Here is a 17,501-nt window from a genome sequence, read left to right as displayed (position 1 = left end):
TCGAACCCTAAAGCGCAGGGCAGGCCCCGCCCCAGGAGCAGGCCCCGCCCCAGGAGCCGGCCGCGTCCCCGCGCATGCGTGCTCCGCGCTCTCCAGTGGGGCGGTCTCTGATGTCTGACTCGAGGAGAAACAGGAGGCCAGACCGAGGGAGAAGCTTTAGCTGCGTTTTTCATTTTTTTCCCCAGTTGAGGCAGCTGAGGTCCCAAGGTCTAGCGAGTGCCTGAAAGGTGCTTTTAAAGGAGACACTATCATATGTCCGGTTATTCCAGCTCAAAGTCTATGAATTTCCTTCCTCTCCGCAGCCCTCCCCACTCATGAACATTTACTAAGAAAATTGTTAAATAGAAGTGACATCCCTGGGCATAAGGGTTTGAAGATTCTTTCTATAAATATTGCCATATACACTTTCAGCGACATATGATTGTGTGCCTGCCCACATTTTTGACAGACTTGAGTAATATTTATCTTCATGAATTTGATGAGTAAAATTGGTTATATTATTATTTAAGTAAAATATGTTAAAGAACCCCCTGCCTACACAGAAACCCCTGCCAGTAGTTTAGCATGGAGATCTCAGCTTTGCCTGTCCTGCAGAAAAAGGCAGTTGCAACAAGGGAAGCCTTATTATAGCTACTCTCTGGTCTACAGTTTGCAATCTAGATTAATTAAAATATATTGTAAATATACTAGAAAAGTCTTTATAAAGATCTTTGATCACAGGAGTTAACTGGTTATCTTCACTCACAGGACAGTGTCAAAATAATTGAACTTTGAAATGGAATGTTAAAGATTTGATGCATTCTTTTATTTTATGCACTTTAATTATGTAATTGTGGTCAGTAATTAATCTCATTTTATCATCAATTTCTGGTTGTGTTCCTTGTAATAATTCTACTTGATTATAGAAAACAAATTTAAACTAACTGTTCAATTAAATAGTAAGCAATACACACTTTCGACCTACATTTGCGATGGGAACAGAGGAGGTGTGAAGCAATTAGTCACTGATTACCAAAATGTATGGTCCAGAGCTCAAAGGACAGAGAGAGAAAGAGAGAGAGAGAGAGAGAGAGAGAGAGAGAGAGAGAGAGAGAGAGGGAGGGAGAAAGAGGCGCTGGAGTAATCAGAAAAGGTGGGTGTAAGAATGAGTCTTAAATATGGTTGAAGAGTGAGGCAGCTGAGGGATGATGAGCTTAGGAAAAAGTGTTTTCACAGTAAATACTCAGAGATGCGTTTGGGTTGTTTTGCTTTGAGGCAAACCCAAGGCCACAGTTTTCAGAAAAGTTGAGCAGTGTAGAGTACAAGATGTAAAGACTCTCTTGCATGTCCAATTTCCAAAACTGTATCAAGCTCAACACATATGGTATGTGCATTTGTGTCTGTGTGTGTGTGTGTGTGTATTATACTCCAAAAAACAGTTTTAAAAAAATAATCCCTGAGAAGTGTGAAGGGATTCTCTCAAGCTGATGCAGTCGTTCACTCTCCACACCTAGTACCAGCCCCAGTGCCTTTGTGGAGAACTCAGAGGATCTGAGACCCTGTACCCCTGGGAGCGTGCTGTGTTACGTTCTGCAGTATGGAACACTCTGAATTCTCCTTATCCTTTGCCATTAAAAAACTTTACACCATCTAACTGGCCATCTTTCCAGAACCAGGTAATGGGAGTTGAACAGAGTTCTATGAGTTGGTGTTCCATATACAGGCTGGGGCAAAAGTAGGTTTATGGTTGTATGTGAAACACAATTTATTCTTGCATTATTATTTATTAATTATTGTATTATTTTCCATACAAACAACCCCAAACATTCGGCAGCTTTTTCTTCTCTTCACTTAATCCATTGAGCAAAGCTAGCCAGGAGTGTGGCTATCTCTTGAAGGTACTGCAGGAAATCCGAAGTTTCTGGACTGTCTTGCCACTAACCTGCATAAAGTCACTACCCTAAGGCCAACTATTGTTCTTTTGTGAGCCGATTTTAATCTATAGAGGTCAGTGTTGATTTCGCTCCCTAAAGGTCTGAACTGGACCAGAACAATGTATTAATTAAATAGATTCTGAGGCCATGCTGTGCTCAAACCTTACCATTTACTCCCTAATCTAGTTCTGATTCTAAATTATGTGCAGCCATATTGTGCAAATTTGCTTATGAGAGATTATACAATGAGAGTAAATTAAGATACTGCAACAACAAAAGGACCAACATAAAATGAACATAAACCACTTCTCAATATGAAATTCACAGGGTGAAATTGGGTTACATTTCCTTGAAAATTAAAGCCCAAAGTTATAAAAATTAAAAGGAATTAGTTATATCAAATTCTCTTGTCCAAAGAAAACTACCCAGACATTTGTTTTTCTGTCTTGTGATGTTTTCTATGGAAATGTTTCCAGCACTGACACAAGCATTCACGGTTTAAACAATCTTATTCACCTTTATCTGTGTAGAATAATTATACCCAAGAGATAGTTTTCTATCAGACCAATAGGTACCAGGCCTGGACTCTCATTGTCTGCCTGGAACATATTTAATATGACTCACCTTTCCTGTGACTTCCTAATTCCTCAGGCATATTTCCTTAGGAAACAGGAAACATCTTTGTCCACACCTACAATGATTGTATCACCTTGAAACTCAAGTGAGCCAATGAGTCTTTTGTTTTTAAACAGATTGACATATAATTTATAGATCATACAATTCACTCCTTTATAGCACACAATTTGATGCTTTTCAGTATATTTACAAAGATGTGCAATAATCATCACAATCTGATTTTAGAATATTTTTGTTGTCTTCCCACTTTCTTGAAGGTATTATTTGCAGCACAAACTTTTAATTTAGATGAAGTTTAATTTATCTATTTTTTTTGTCACTTGTGGTTTTGGTATAGTATATGAGAAGGTTTTGTCTAACTCAAGGTCACAAAGATTTTACTCCTATATGCATTATTTTGCAAGTACATTCATTTTTATTTTGAATTGAAAAAATTTATTTTTCAATTACAGTTTACATTCAATATTATTTTGTATTGGTTTCAGGGGTACAGCATAGTGATTAGGTAATAATGTACTTTATAGTGTTCCTAAGCATTCTCCTGGGTTTTATTGTTTTTGCTTTGATATTTAGGTCTGTGATCCATTTAGTTAATTTTTGTATGAGTTGTAAAGGAGAGGTCCAACTTTATTCTTTTGCATGTGAGTATCCAGTTATTCCAGCACCACTTGTTGAAAAGACTGTTTTCCCCTTGAATTGTCTTGGCATCCTTGTCAAAATCAATTTGATATAACGATTCAGGTTGGTTTCTGGACTCTCAATTTTTTTCACTGATTATATGAGTCTTCTTATATCAGCATCACACTTTCTTGATTACTGACACCTGTAGTGCTTTTTGAAATTGGCCAAAGGTTAAGTCCTCTGATTTTGCTCTTTTTCAAGATTGTTTTGGCTATTTTTGGTCTCTTGAATTTCTATATAAATTTTAAGAATAGATTGTCAATTTCTGCTAAAAAGCCACCTGGGACTTTGATAGGCATTGTGAATTTGTAGACCAATTTGAAGATTATTGCCTTCTTAACAATATTGTCTTCCAATCTATAAACATGATATGTCTTTCCATTTATTTAGGTTTAATTTCCAGTGTTTTAGTCAATAGAACACACATTTGCACTTTTGTTAAAATTTATTCCCAAGTATTTTATTCTTTTGATGCTATTAGAAATGAAATTGTTCTCTTAATTTTATTTTCAGAATTTTTTCATTGTTGGCATTCATTGTTCATAGTATTCACTTATAATTGTTTTTATTTCCATAAGGTCAGTAGCAATATTCCCTCATTCCTGACTTTAGTAATTTGAGTCTTCTTTTTCTCAGCCAGTTTAGGGAAAGCTTTGTCAATTTTGTAGCTCTTTCCAATTTTTGGCTTAATTGCTTTTCTCTATTCTTTTTGTATTGTTCCATTAATTTCTGCTCTCACCACTATTTCTTTCCTTCTGCTTGCTTTAGGTTGTCTGCTTATCTTTTTCTGTTGGAAGTTTAGGTTATGAATTTGAAACCCCTCTAAGCACTGCTTTGACTGAAACCCAGAGCTTCTTTGCATTAATAAAATCCTATCATGCTCCTTTAGGTGGATTACAATTTGAGTCTCCAAATATCATAAGGCATCGTCCACACAAATTCACAGCATCCCAGTTTCAGAAGGCCCTCCAGCACCTCCATTTTTCTCGGTGTCTCTGTTTTTCATTATTACATTTTTCAAAAGCAGTGTTTCCCCTTTTGAACCTAGGGTGATATACATTAGTAGTCTTTTCTGACAATAGTAGAGTACTCCAGTTCAATCTACTTGCTTTCCCAAGATCCTCTTAATCTTTTATCGCACTTTCCTCTATTGTGCATTCTAGTTCTTTTCTACGACCCCTTTTTAGGTGTGGGATACAGAAATGGGATAAGTCTTACGAAGCCTACTTTCTCCCTGAGCACTTCTAATCCAGTGGTTTGATAGCCATTCTGTGAACATCAGGATAGGCTGGAATATGGTGCAGTAACAATGAATCCCAATATCTCAAAGACTTAAAGCAAGAAAGTTATTTCTTTTTTTTAAAAAAATATATTTTATTGATTTTTTACAGAGAGGAAGGGAGAGAGATCGTCAGAAACACCGATGAGAGAGAAACATTGATCAGCTGCCTCCTGCACATCTCCTACTGGGGATGTGCCCGCAACCCAGGTACATGCCCTTGACCGGAATCGAACCTGGGACCTTTCAGCCCACAGACCGACACTCTATCCACTGAGCCAAACCGGTTTCGGCTATTTCTTGAATATGCTATATGTCCATTGTGAATTGGTAGGGAATTCTGTTCATCATAGTTATTTGAGAACTAGGCTAACAGAGCATGAATCATTTTGAACATTACTAGTTGCTGTACCAGGGGAAAAAAAAGAAAAATTAAATGGTTGGCTTGCAAGAGATGCATATTTGCATTCAAATATCTTTGGCCAGGACTACAAGTCAAATGGCCCCATTCAACCACACGGAGTATAGGAAATACAATTTTACCATGTGCCCAGGAAGATGGAAAGCTAGAAGTCTCTGATTTTATGGTAGTAATGATTTTACCATAATGGCAGATGTTGACCCCTTTGAAAGGAAATTAGATCAAAGTTAGAGTCCTTCTTGGAAGGGGCTGAGGTCAAAGACAAAGACCAGAGAGAAGGAATCTGGAAAGTTACAAAGAAATTCCACTTGTATTAGATGACCCATTCTTTTTCACCTATTGAATTTAACTGGGACCTGTTAGTTAGGCTCTTTATTATTGACACTAGAGGCCCGTGATCATGCATGGGTAGGGTCCCTAAGCCTGGCCCATGATCAAGGCCAATCGGGGCCTTTCTGCGTTCCACACTGCCCCGTGGTGGTCAGCGCACGTCTTAGAGAGTGATCAAACTCCTGGTTGGTCAAACTCCCCAGGGGACAGTTTGCATATTGGCCTTTTATTATATAGGATGAGCCTTTACAACATGTCCCAGAAAAGAGGTATACTCTATCAGAACATGACTAAGCTTCAAGATATTATAAAGTAATATGATTGCATACTCATGAATTATAGTCCAAATATACATACAATAAGAACTGTTCGTTTGAAAACAATTTTGGATAAACTTTTATTCTGGCATAGTTGTTACCTAAAATATACTTAGAACCCGTTTTAGTATTGATTTCAGAGTGCGGCACATACTTTTGCATATTCTCCTTGATTAGAAGGCTTTATTGGCAAAGTTTTATTAGGTACCTTTAATAAGTCAGATATTATACTAGATGCTGGGTGTTTAAAAATGTGTACATCACAATCTCTTGAGGAACTATGTCAGGTGAGAATGGAAGATACACAGCCCATAATAGTAATACTCTTAGTAAAGGGGGAATATGAATTCTAGCTGCTCACAGAAATTTGGAAAGGAGAAGAAACCAAATTATATCCATACATAATGCACAAGAATTTCTATGTAAACAACAAGAGGGTGTCGATAAACATCTGACTCATGATGAATTTGGAAAATACCCAGAATTCCGATCAGATGGCTAGATATAACTTTAAATAGGCAGAACGAGTAAATGTGATAATAAAGAAATCTGAGATATTTCAATTTCTCAGGAACAAAAAATGGGGATAGACATCATGACAGAGAGCAAAAGGAGGCGCTGAGGGGCAGGATGTGCTGTTTATGTGCATTGTCCAGCAGTTTATGTGCGTTGTCCAGCAGGCCCAGGAGTTGTCAGGTATAGGGTCTCCACTGTGTTCTGCGGTTATGGAGAAGGGCTGGTTCCCCTGCCCCCACCAATACCTGGATAAAACACTCCTAAGAACAACTTTCTCACTGTGTTGACTCTGTGCTCACCTGGCATCTTTTAGGTGATTCAGTCTCTTTTCCTAGATATCATGACACTGGAAACCTTAGTTGCTGGAAAGCAGATAGGGTTAGATACAATCCTATCTAATAAAAGAGTAATATGTAAATTGACCATCACTCCAACACACAAGATGGCCACCCCCCTGTGGACACATGATGGCCGCCACAAGATGGCTGGCAGGGGAGGGCAGTTGGAAGGGACCAGGCCTGAAAGGGAGGGCAGTTGGGGAGGACCCAGGTCTGCAGCGGAGGGCAGTTGGGGGAGACCAGCCCTGCGGGGAGGGCAGTTGGGGGCAACCAGGCCTGCAGGGGAGCACAGTTGGGGGGGACCAGCCCTGCAGGGGAGGGCAGTTGGGGGCAACTGGGCCTGCAGGGGAGGACAGTTGGGGGCGACCAGGCCAGCAGGGGAGGGAGTTAGGGGCAATTGTGCCGGCAGGGTAGCAGTTAGGTGTCGATCAGGCTGGCAGGGGAGTGGTTAGGGCAGTGGTCGGCAAACTTTGGCTCGCGAGCCACATGCGGCTCTTTGGCCCCTTGAGTGTGGCCATGAAGTTTCAATCGCACTGTACGTGCACGCCCACACGTGGTATTTTGTGGAAGAGCCACACTGAAGGGGCTGCAGTTTGCTGACCACTGGGTTAGGGGCAATCAGGCAGGCAGGCAGGCGAGTGGTTGGGAGCCAGCAGTCCTGGATTGTGAGAGGGATGTCCCAGATTGGAGAGGGTGCAGGCTGGGCTGAGGGACACACACCCCGCCCGCTGCATGAATTTTGTGCACCGGGCCTCTCGTATCTACATAAAACAAAAATTTCAAAAGGCAAATCAAAGTTGAAGCTAATATGACTAGAGAAACTTCTTGATAGTTTTGAAACACATTACTCAAATTCAAACTCTGTAATTAATTATTAGGGAAAAATAATCCAAACAAACAGTCAACATCGGTTGGGAGGTGGGGAAAACGAATCCTCCTCCACTGCTTGTTGGAGTGTAAAGTGGTCGCCTGGAGAGCGCAGAGCCTCCTTACATAAGATCCTAGAGAAACTGGCCACATCAAATTACGCAAAACTGAGTGGCTTAAAACAATAACAAACCTTTATTATCTCATCTTTTTTTGTGGGTCAGGAATTCAGGAGTGGCCTAGCTGGGTAGTTTTGGCTAAGGGTCTCTTGTGAAGTTGCAGTCAAGATGTCGGTGGGGGGCTCCAGTCATCTGAATGTTTGCCTTGGGCTGAAGGGTCTACTTCTAAGATGCCACAGTCACATTGTTGGTGAGTTGGTGCTAGGTATTGGCTATCCCTTAGGGGTGCTACAACGTCCTCATAATATAGTAATTGGCTTTAACCAAGGATATCTTATTTTTTTAATTTTTAAAAAATGTTTTTATTGATTTCAGAAAGAGGAAGGGAGAGAGAGAGAGAGAGAGAGAAACATAAATGATGAGAGAATCATCAATCAGCTGCCTCCTGCACACCCCCTACTGGGGATTGAGCTCGTATTCCAGAGCATTTGCCCTGACTGGGAATCGAACTGTAACCTCCTGGTTCATAGGTTGACATTCAAACACTGAGCCACACTTGCTGGGCAGGATATCTTATTTTTAAAAGAATATGATCACTCTTGAAAAATTGTTCTTTTGTGTGTGTGTGTGTGTTTTATTTCTCAAACAACAGACGTTATCATCAAATAAGCCACTTATGTACCATCTAATATAAATTACCATAAGCATGTATCATCCCTAAGGCAAAAAGCCCTCCTGAAGAAGACGCCCCAGGAAGCATCTGGCGGTTCTATAAACACAAAACCGAAGACTTTTTTCATAGCACCATGTTGTGTCCTGCTCCACATGGTATTTTTTGATTAAGCACCAGCCCCTTAAGGCATCACCACAATATTTGGTTAACAGAAACTGACATATTTACATAATAACAGCTGATTTTTATGTAAGTCTTCACAAACAGTCTAGGGATTTTAGAAAATACTCTGTGGCTTTGAAGCATTTTCAATTTAAGAATATTTTCTTCAAAACTATTTTATTCTCCCTTCACCATTAAAAGCCATTTTCTAAGAACTTTATCTAAGGGCCACTTCTGCACTAGGCAACAGGCTCCATAAGGCCGCGCCTGAGTCTGTCGTGTTCGCCGTGATTCCAGAGCCCAGCAAGGTGTCACGTCACTTCTCATGAATGCTGCACTTCGTGTCTCATGACTTATTAGACTAATTTATATGATCGAAATTTCTTAGGGATCATGGGGTTATGTGTCTACCAATAGAGACATTTCTCTTCTCAGAACAACACCTTAAAATTTATTTTAATATTTTAATATTGAAAATGTAGAAAACCAACAACCAACAACCACAATAAAACATGGTCCAGAGAGTTTCAGAGACTCATGAAAGTTCTATCAGGTGACTTAATACCACCCCACCTTCCCCCAGCTCAATGTTCTTTGAACCACACTCTGCTGCTCCTCCCTTATGATTCTATAAAAATCAAATTTAAATTAATTGAGTTTTGGAAAGACTGTATTTTCAGATTAAGAAAAACTAAAAGCTAGTTTGTAAAAGTCTTTTATTGTATCCGTGCCACACATAGTAGTGAAAAATAACACTCCTAAAAAAAAGAATGCTACCTTTTCCACAACATTTTATTTTAAATAAAACTTCAAGTACTCTTACATAGATACAAAAAAAAGTCTGATCTATTTGCCTCCAACAGGCCACCACAACACACAGTAGATAAAACACAGTGGTTACAAATGTCTTTTAAATTTATTTCTGAGGCAAGGCAAATGGGAGGGAAATGTTTCTATGAAAAAATACTGTGTGTGTAGGAAATTGTCACAATTTTATTCCACATGGATACAAATGATTATACTTTAATTTAGGCCCTGGTGGCTTAAAATTATATAACAAAATAGAAAAATGGAAAACTAATATCCCCTACACCCTGTTTCAAAGGCAGGCACTACCAAGATCAAGGAGACGCCACAGTGTTGGTAGAGGATAATTACTGTACAAGCTGTAGAGCTGTAATTACCTTCAGACTAAAATAAAATGCTACAGTCCTTCTAAGGCATAAACAATAATGTCTGCAAACAATATATACACATAATACATATTTAAAGCAAGACTTAATATAAACAATAATGAACAGTATATACATGTCAACTTTTCTTCACTGTCTTGAAATACAATTTAACTACACAAGTGATGCAGCAACATATATATATATATAAATGTACTTGTAACTCTACAGTAAAGTTTATTTTTGGTGCTTTTATAGCACATCAGTGTAAACAGTTTAACTTGGCTTTGTTTTATATTTTAAAACATTCCTTGTTGTATTTTCAAGATTTAAAGCAATTTACTAGTTCTTCCTTTTCACAGAAAACGAAGATTCTGGATGTGGTTTAATCATAAATAATTCATAAAATTAAATACATTCACTAAAAAATAAACTACAAAGTAAAAAAATGAAAAATAGATATTTATTGAGAGGGAAAGGAGAACCATTTCCCACGTTAGAGCTCTGGTGTTGAATATTCAGTGCGATTTGATATATTTTAATTGCTATTGCACTATAACACCCTTTCCTTTGAAAATTCTTTGGGTGTGCTTCCCTGTTCTACCTAAATTAGCTGATAAATCACACAAACCAATAACCAAGGGCCTTGGTTGTTGTAGGAGTGAAGCCTTTAAAAATGGTATCATTCTTCTGATACTTTTTTTTTTGATACTTATTTTAAGGAAAAAAAGTCATTATATATGTGCCTTGCACATTTATGTAAATTCAGTTCACATTGCTGGTCTCATTTGTCCTTGTTTAAAAGGAAAGAAAAGAGAGATTATAACTTCAGCTCACTTTGAAAGTATCTGTCCACTTTTTTTCAAAATACTTCCTCATACTGTGGCCAGCTCTGCCTATGTCAGAATCATCTTCATTAAATGTTTCACAGTTGTCAAACACAAGCCTGACATCCAGAGCAAAGTACTCAGGGCTCGGATACCTGAAAGAAAACACATGACTTAGAGGTTGCTTTTGTAGGGTGGTTTTGTTTTGTAACCAAATAAAGTGGTAATAAAAGGTAAAATAAAAAGGAAAACTAAAAGGGAAAAGAAAAAGATTAGGATACCTGCACTTAAAGTGATAGAAAACGTATTATTCCCTCTTATACATGGAATATGTAAAATAATTGCATGTGGTCTGAACCACATAGGATTTAAAGACAGATGAAATGGAAAAACAGATTTCTCTGAAAAACAAGATAAATTTCAACTTACTAGCATTTCCCCCACATCCAATTTCCTGGTTTACCTATATCACAATTCTGTTATAGGACTCTTCCCATTTGATTCATTTATTAACACCTCTGACCAACTGTATCGCTCATAGTACCCCTATTGTTCACATTCAAAATATCTGCACTAGATATAAGTGCTTCCTATGCACTGTCAACATGGTACTCGCCCTGTGCCTTCTACATACATCCCATTTCTCTTCTTCTCTCTTTAAATATACTATTGTGCTCAAGTATTGGGAGTATGATGATCCAAAAAAAGCATGTGCTGCCCCTTCACCCAAGATAGCATTATGAGGACCTGGCTTTCAGTAAGCAACATTGTGGCTCAGTGCTTTTTTAGTGGGAGAGCCCACTTCTCTTTTTCTGTACGAACATGAGGAAGAGAACACAAGAGTGAATGAATCTGCCTGAACTTATTGGTAAGAAAGGAGTGGTTTGTTTCAGGGCTTATGGAAATTCAAATTTAAATGAATTCCAACTTATGATAAGCTAGTACTAAGATAACTTTCCCATTATAAATACCTTAGCAACACACACTAAAGCTCTGAGCAACCTGATAAAAGTGGAGGTATTTTTTTGATGAAATAACTTGTACAGTTTCCACTCCCTCCTTCTTTTTTTATGTGCGATAATAAAAGAAACAGAATTTCTTTTTCTGTAATGAGCTCACAAAGTTAATTCAGGCCTTATTTATAACCTTATCCATTTCCTGTTCTTCTTGGAATTATTTTTTTATTGAGTTGAAATTCACATAACACAAAATTAACCACTTTAAGGTACACAATTCAGTGGCATTTAGTACATTCACAATACTGTCCTATCACCACCTCTATGTAGTTCCAAAGCACATTGTCCATTAAGCAGTCTCTCCCCATTCCTCCCTATTCCCACCTCCAGGCAAGCACCCATCTGTGCTCTGGAAATTTCTCATAAATGGAATCATATAACATGTGTATAATTCATATACAACAGCTTAAAGCTGTAGGCTGTTCCTTACCATAGGAAAGGTTAATGATTAATGCTAGGGAGACTGGAATCCGAGAGAGAATTCTAGGCAATGTTCGGGGTGAGATAAAGGCAACCCCACTCTATGCCCTTCTTTTATAGAAGAATGGGCACTGATGAAACCCAGCAGTTTTCATTAAAGTAGGCCCTTCCAGGAACCCTCACTGTTCTATCCACTTCTAGTTTAAAACTATGAAATACTGTTCGTGGGTTTTGGTTCCAACTCATTGGGTTGGGTTTAACTGAACAATTCACACTAGAGGAGACTGAATCCACTGAATCTTGCCTCTCACACAGTTGGCATCACAAACAGGATTGGAACAGACTGTTTCTCTGCCTGTCTCCGTGTGATCTCCTCCATTCACCAGGATTCATTCTCAAAAGGGAACTTTGATTATATAGCTCTTTTGGTAACTTTGTCTTAATGCGTAAGTCTGTTTGTTTGGGGGGTTTGGAGGTTGTGGTTAATCTTCTCCAGGAATTCAAAGAATCATGGAAGTTAGAGTCATGAGTTACTTTAAACATGGTCAAGTCTCTCTGTGTACATCTTGTCCTGGCATGGGGATTTTAAAGTCCATTGTACTACCCCATAAACACCCAATTATTTGGACAGACAGAAAAAGCAAGAGAACTAGTCCATATCTATACATTTTGCTGTTTGGTTCACATTAGAGCCAATAGTTTTAATGATTATAAATGTTTTCTGATTTTATAATGTTCTCTGGGCAGGTCCTTTCTATAATTAAAAAAACAACCACAATCCTTTGAAAGACTGACATTTCAATCTTCAAAGAAATAAAGTAGTCATTCGGTCAATCTAGTAAATCATTTTATATGAGAGGGACATTCATTACCCGTTAAGTTCTACTCAACTCTTCTAAATTGAATGTAAATTATGGAGCGTGGTGATTTTCACCAAAGGAATGCCAGGAAAAACTAAATAATATCCTATATAATAAAGAGGCAATATGCAAATTGACCATCACACCCTCGCACAAGATGGCCACCCCTATGTGTTCACAAGATGGCCAGGCCCATGTCATCACAAGATGGCCACCCCCATGTCATCACAAGATGGCCACCATAAGATGGCTGGCAGGGGAGGGCAGTTGTGGGTGGTCAGGCTAGCACGGGAGGGAGGGCAGTTGGGGGGAACCAGGCCTGCAGGGGAGGGCAGTTGGGGGCAATAGGGCCAGCAGGGGAGCAGTTAGGTGTCGATCAGGCTGGCAGGGGAGTGGTTAGGGGGTGATCAGGCTGGCAGGCAGAAGCAGTTAGGGGTAATCAGGCAGGCAGGCAGGCGAGCAGTTGGGAGCCAGCAGTCCCAGATTGTGAAAGGGATGTCCAACTGCTGGTTTAGGCCCGATCCCACAGGGCCTAAACGGGCAGTCGGACATCCCCCGAGGGGTCCCAGATTGGAGCGGGTGCAGGCTGGGCTGAGGACACCCTCCCCCCGCCCCCCAATGTATGAATTTCGTGCACCAGGCCTCTAGTACTATATAATAATGAGGATCATAACAACAATGATAATTACACTACAATTTGTAGTTATTCTTTCAATGTAAAGTTCCTTCTTTCTCCATATTTTCTGTGACTTTGCCAGAAGTGATGGGCATGAGCTATATTAAGCTAAACCGGGGGATGGGAAGAAAGGGAGCAGGGAAGGGGTAAGAAAATACAGCTCACAGACACTGGCCATGCACATGTGGTTGGCCTGTGTGTGGACTTATTCTGTCAAGTGAACAGCCTCATTCTTGTGACTCCAAGATGGGCCAGCATCAAGAGCTAGTTAAATTCCATTAACAGTTGCTACTCTGGCAGGAGCCTGAGGTGGTCTAAGATCATGAACTGTGGCCAGTAAGTTACTCTTCAAACAGGGCCACAAAGAGAATATGGTAGAAAGGAGCAAATAATAGTTTTGTTCCACACTTAAAATACATGTTTTTGGAATCCTCCAATAACTCATAATTAAGTTTTAATACTTAAATTTTCCAATGATCTCCTTTCCCTACATGTAATAATCTGACAACATTACAGGATCAATTTTTATTAAATCCACATGAGATGATGTCAACACTCCACTGATGCCCAAAAGAAGCTCCAGCTCACACATTACTAACTTACTGTGGGAGGCTTCCTCCATACTTTTCTTCTCCTCCCAGGTGGAGTTCAGTACCCTTCCAATGTCAAAAGCAGCTTTTTAATTATTTAAATAATTGTGATTGACTTGTCATCCATACCATATCACTCTAACCAACAACACCACACACACACACACACACACACACACACACACACACCAAAGTCAGGGCTTCTGTCTTTGCTGTAAGTTAATGTATTTTTGACTCAGTAGAAAATTACCTAGAAAATTATCTAGCACATATCAAGCATTCAATAAATATTGAACTTAAATGGTTTACTTACTGTCCACTACTTAATTTCTCTCTAATTGTGGAAAAATCCATAGGCTTCTTAATAACTTTCTTATAACCAGGAACAAGTTTCAAGTTTACAGGAAGTAGAAAAGGCCATGCATCTTCATGAGTTTCCATTTCAGTGAGGATCATACTAAAGAGAATAATGTTTGAAATCAATATCTATGCTGTAGAATTATCTATTTTTATTAAAAATGTAACTTTTGTAATATTTCAAGTCCAATGCAAATTAATTTATTAAAAGAGGTAAAAGGATACATTTACTTGTACTATAGACTTTTATATTTTCCTATTTATACAAATTGTGAGAAGGTCGCTAAACAAATAAAATGAGATATTATGAATATGTAGTGCATAGCAACTGAAATAATACCTGCAAAGAGCTAGGTCCTTGGAATCATCTTGTTTAGGTTTCTTAATAGAAGAAGCAAAGCTTTCTTGCTTTGACAAGTTCATGGAAGTGCTTTCCTCCATTTTCCTCTTTTTCAGGTCTTTGTTTCCTCTTTTCAGTGAACTGCTTGCAGATGCAGAGTCTTCATCTTCAGTATCCCCTGTCAAAGGTCCTTTCTTTGCTTTCTTTGAATCACTAGTCTTTTTTCCTTTGACATGAAGTTTTTTGAATTTTAGAGTTTGACCACTTGCCTTTAATAAAAAAAAAGTAAATGAGGTAGGAAGTTAATAATTTTATTATTTTCAAAAGAGATCTACAAATTTGTTCTCTTATAATAAGGCTGAAAAATCTATCCTAAGAAATCTTAAAACATGAAGACACTGATTTCAGGGTAACCCACCTTTACTACAGAACTTATCAGCAGTGTTCCTTTGATCTAGATCACTCAGTCACTTGTTTAAAGATACAAAAAGACTATCTTTTTAATTATTTATTTATTTATTTAGTCCGTTAGTTATTGATTTCAGAGAGGGAGGGAGAAGGGGAGAAAAACACCAGTGATGAGAATCATTGATGGGCTGCCTCCTGCATGCCCTCCACGGGGATCAAGTCTGCAACCCAGGCATGTGCCCCAACCTGGAACCAAACTGTGACCTCCTGGTTCATAGGTCAACGCTCAACCACTGAGCCCCATCAGCCAGGCCAAAAGCACTATCTTTTAAAGCACAATATAATTAAGAACAAGGATGAATAGAAACAAAAATATAAAATATAAAGCTTATTAATAAGAAAGTTTGAAAAGGTAATTAGAAAGCTAGGCCAAGACATAAAAAATAGCTCATGAATTACCCAATAGAGAAAAAGTCCTGTGTAAGATCAAATCTACTGGAAATTGATTTTTTTTTCTGGATAAAGAAAAAAAATGCGTTTGCTATAAAAAGAGAATTCCACAAACTTGTGTTCTGAGGTATGAACCAAGAAGTGGTGAAGGCTAAGGAAGAAAAAGAAAAGACGTCTGTTTTGAGGAAAACAATAAAGAAATATTAAATAGATTATATTTGGAATCAAAGCATGTAAAATTTCAGCTAGGACTCTGTCAGTAACTAGCTATGGGACTTTGTACAAAATATGTACAAGGCCCTGTTTTCCTCATCTATAAAATAAGGTAAACAACACAATTGGTAAGGTCATTCAAACTCTCAAATTACATGAAAGAAAATCTCAATGTGGCCTCATGCAATCTAACTGAAAATGCAGGCAGTACATTGATGTAACAATGAACACACCAACCCAATTTAGAACAGGAAAATAAGATGAAATTTTGAGTTGAGTATTATAATAAATATAATATATAAGAGAAAAGTGATATGCAATATCACTGGTAATGTATGGGTTTTGTTTTGATTTTCCAGAATAGTGTTTACCCTCTTTTAAAAAATTATTTCATCTTTTACCAATACTGTTAAGTCTTAGAATGCAGTCAATATTTAATCTAGCCATAATTTAAAGTTGGCTGTATTTTTGCAATAAATTTGGCCAGAAATATTTCTTTGTAGTTCATATCAATTTCTTTGAGAATTTCATGATCTCTTCTAGCAGCACTTTTTAAAAAAATTTCTCTTAATTAAGCAATTAAAAATATTTGGTTCTAGGGAACACTTTGTAAATTATATGATTCTCTAACCGCTGTGCTGTACACCTGAAACTAATACAAAATAGTGTTGAATGCAATCTGTAATTGAAGAAAAAAATTTAAAAAAATATTTAGTTCCCTATTGGTGGCTAAAAGTATGGTTGAGATATTTTAAATGACTAAAATAATAAAGCAAACCATGCCCTAGCTGGTTTGGCTCAATGGATAGAGCGTCAGCCTGCAGACTGAGGGGTCCTGGGTTCAATTCCGATCAATGGCATATGCCTGAGTTGTGGGCTTGATCCCCAGTGGGGGGCGTGCAGGAGGCAGCCAATCAGTGATTCTCTCTCATCATTGATGTTTCTCTCTCCCCCCCCTCCTTTCCTCTCTAAAATCAATAAAATGTATTTAAAAAAATAATAAAGCAAACCATAAAACTAACACCTTCTCGATACCATATCAAAGAATCACTAACCCCTGTCACTAGCTGAAATAATTAAAATGTTTTACTAAGTCTCTTCTCCAATTAATTTATTAATTTTTATTCACAAAAATCTTACAGTTTTCATACAACACTGAGCTTTTAGCACTCTGAAATAATGAAAAAGAGAATATTTACTATAATGAGAAAAGACCATTTAATAAAAATTAAATTGTTACACTTAATAACTAAGTTAGATTAAATTAAGTTGGATTGAATAAAAACCAAGAAAATTTCATAAATTATGGGCCAAAACTTCTAGTTCCTATTTGAGCTAAAATATTATTTGGGATAATTTTCTAAGAAATTAATATAGTAAAAAAAAAATACCCATATTAAATTTAAACCAAAGAAGCAAAAGACTTTTTTGCTGTTTTTTAAAAAAACAATGAAGTCTTTGTGTATTTCTTTAATAAATGATGTTTATCAGCTTACTGCTATAGACCATGCATATACACATACTTTCAAAAGTAAGCTTTTATACTACTACTCTGTTACCTAATTACTTTGTTCTGAGATAGAGATGCCTCCTAGCCACCCATTCTCTCTATCTTGTTAAGAACCCAAATTCAAAAAGGAACTTCAGTATGTCTTAAGCAGAACCTACTGAATTACACACTCAAGAGCACATTTCTATTATGTTTGTCTATTTATACATCAGAAGTTGTGAACTGCTTGCTCACAGGCTGTAAACAGCCTATGTGTTGTTGTTTGGTTCATATAATGCTTGTGGAAATTCTGAATTTGTAGCCAACAGTTAACATTTGGGCAGACATGCATAAAAATCCCTAGTCCCGAAATACTGGTAGATTCTGCACACAGGTCTATATGATAACAATTGGCTGGGGTTGAATGGTGA

At 37.9% G+C, this 17,501-nt stretch overlaps 1 protein-coding gene across 1 annotated transcript in view; it reads right to left on the bottom strand.

The window, feature by feature from the left end:
* Positions 1–8,951: 8,951 nt before the first annotated feature.
* The window catches only part of BAZ2B (bromodomain adjacent to zinc finger domain 2B), a 258,012-nt gene continuing 249,462 nt past the window's right edge, over positions 8,952–17,501 (bottom strand). Inside the window, 3 exon segments of the mRNA XM_023745704.1 lie at positions 8,952–10,406; positions 14,127–14,270; positions 14,511–14,779. Coding sequence (XP_023601472.1) covers positions 10,253–10,406; positions 14,127–14,270; positions 14,511–14,779 — 567 coding nt within the window. The 3' untranslated portion in view covers positions 8,952–10,252.

The sequence above is a fragment of the Myotis lucifugus genome, unplaced genomic scaffold (assembly GCF_000147115.1).
Source record: "Myotis lucifugus unplaced genomic scaffold, Myoluc2.0 scaffold_5, whole genome shotgun sequence".
Taxonomy (NCBI): Eukaryota; Metazoa; Chordata; class Mammalia; order Chiroptera; family Vespertilionidae; genus Myotis; species Myotis lucifugus.
The sequence above is the reverse complement of the archived record's forward strand: the minus strand, read 5'-3'. Positions and strand labels throughout refer to the sequence as shown.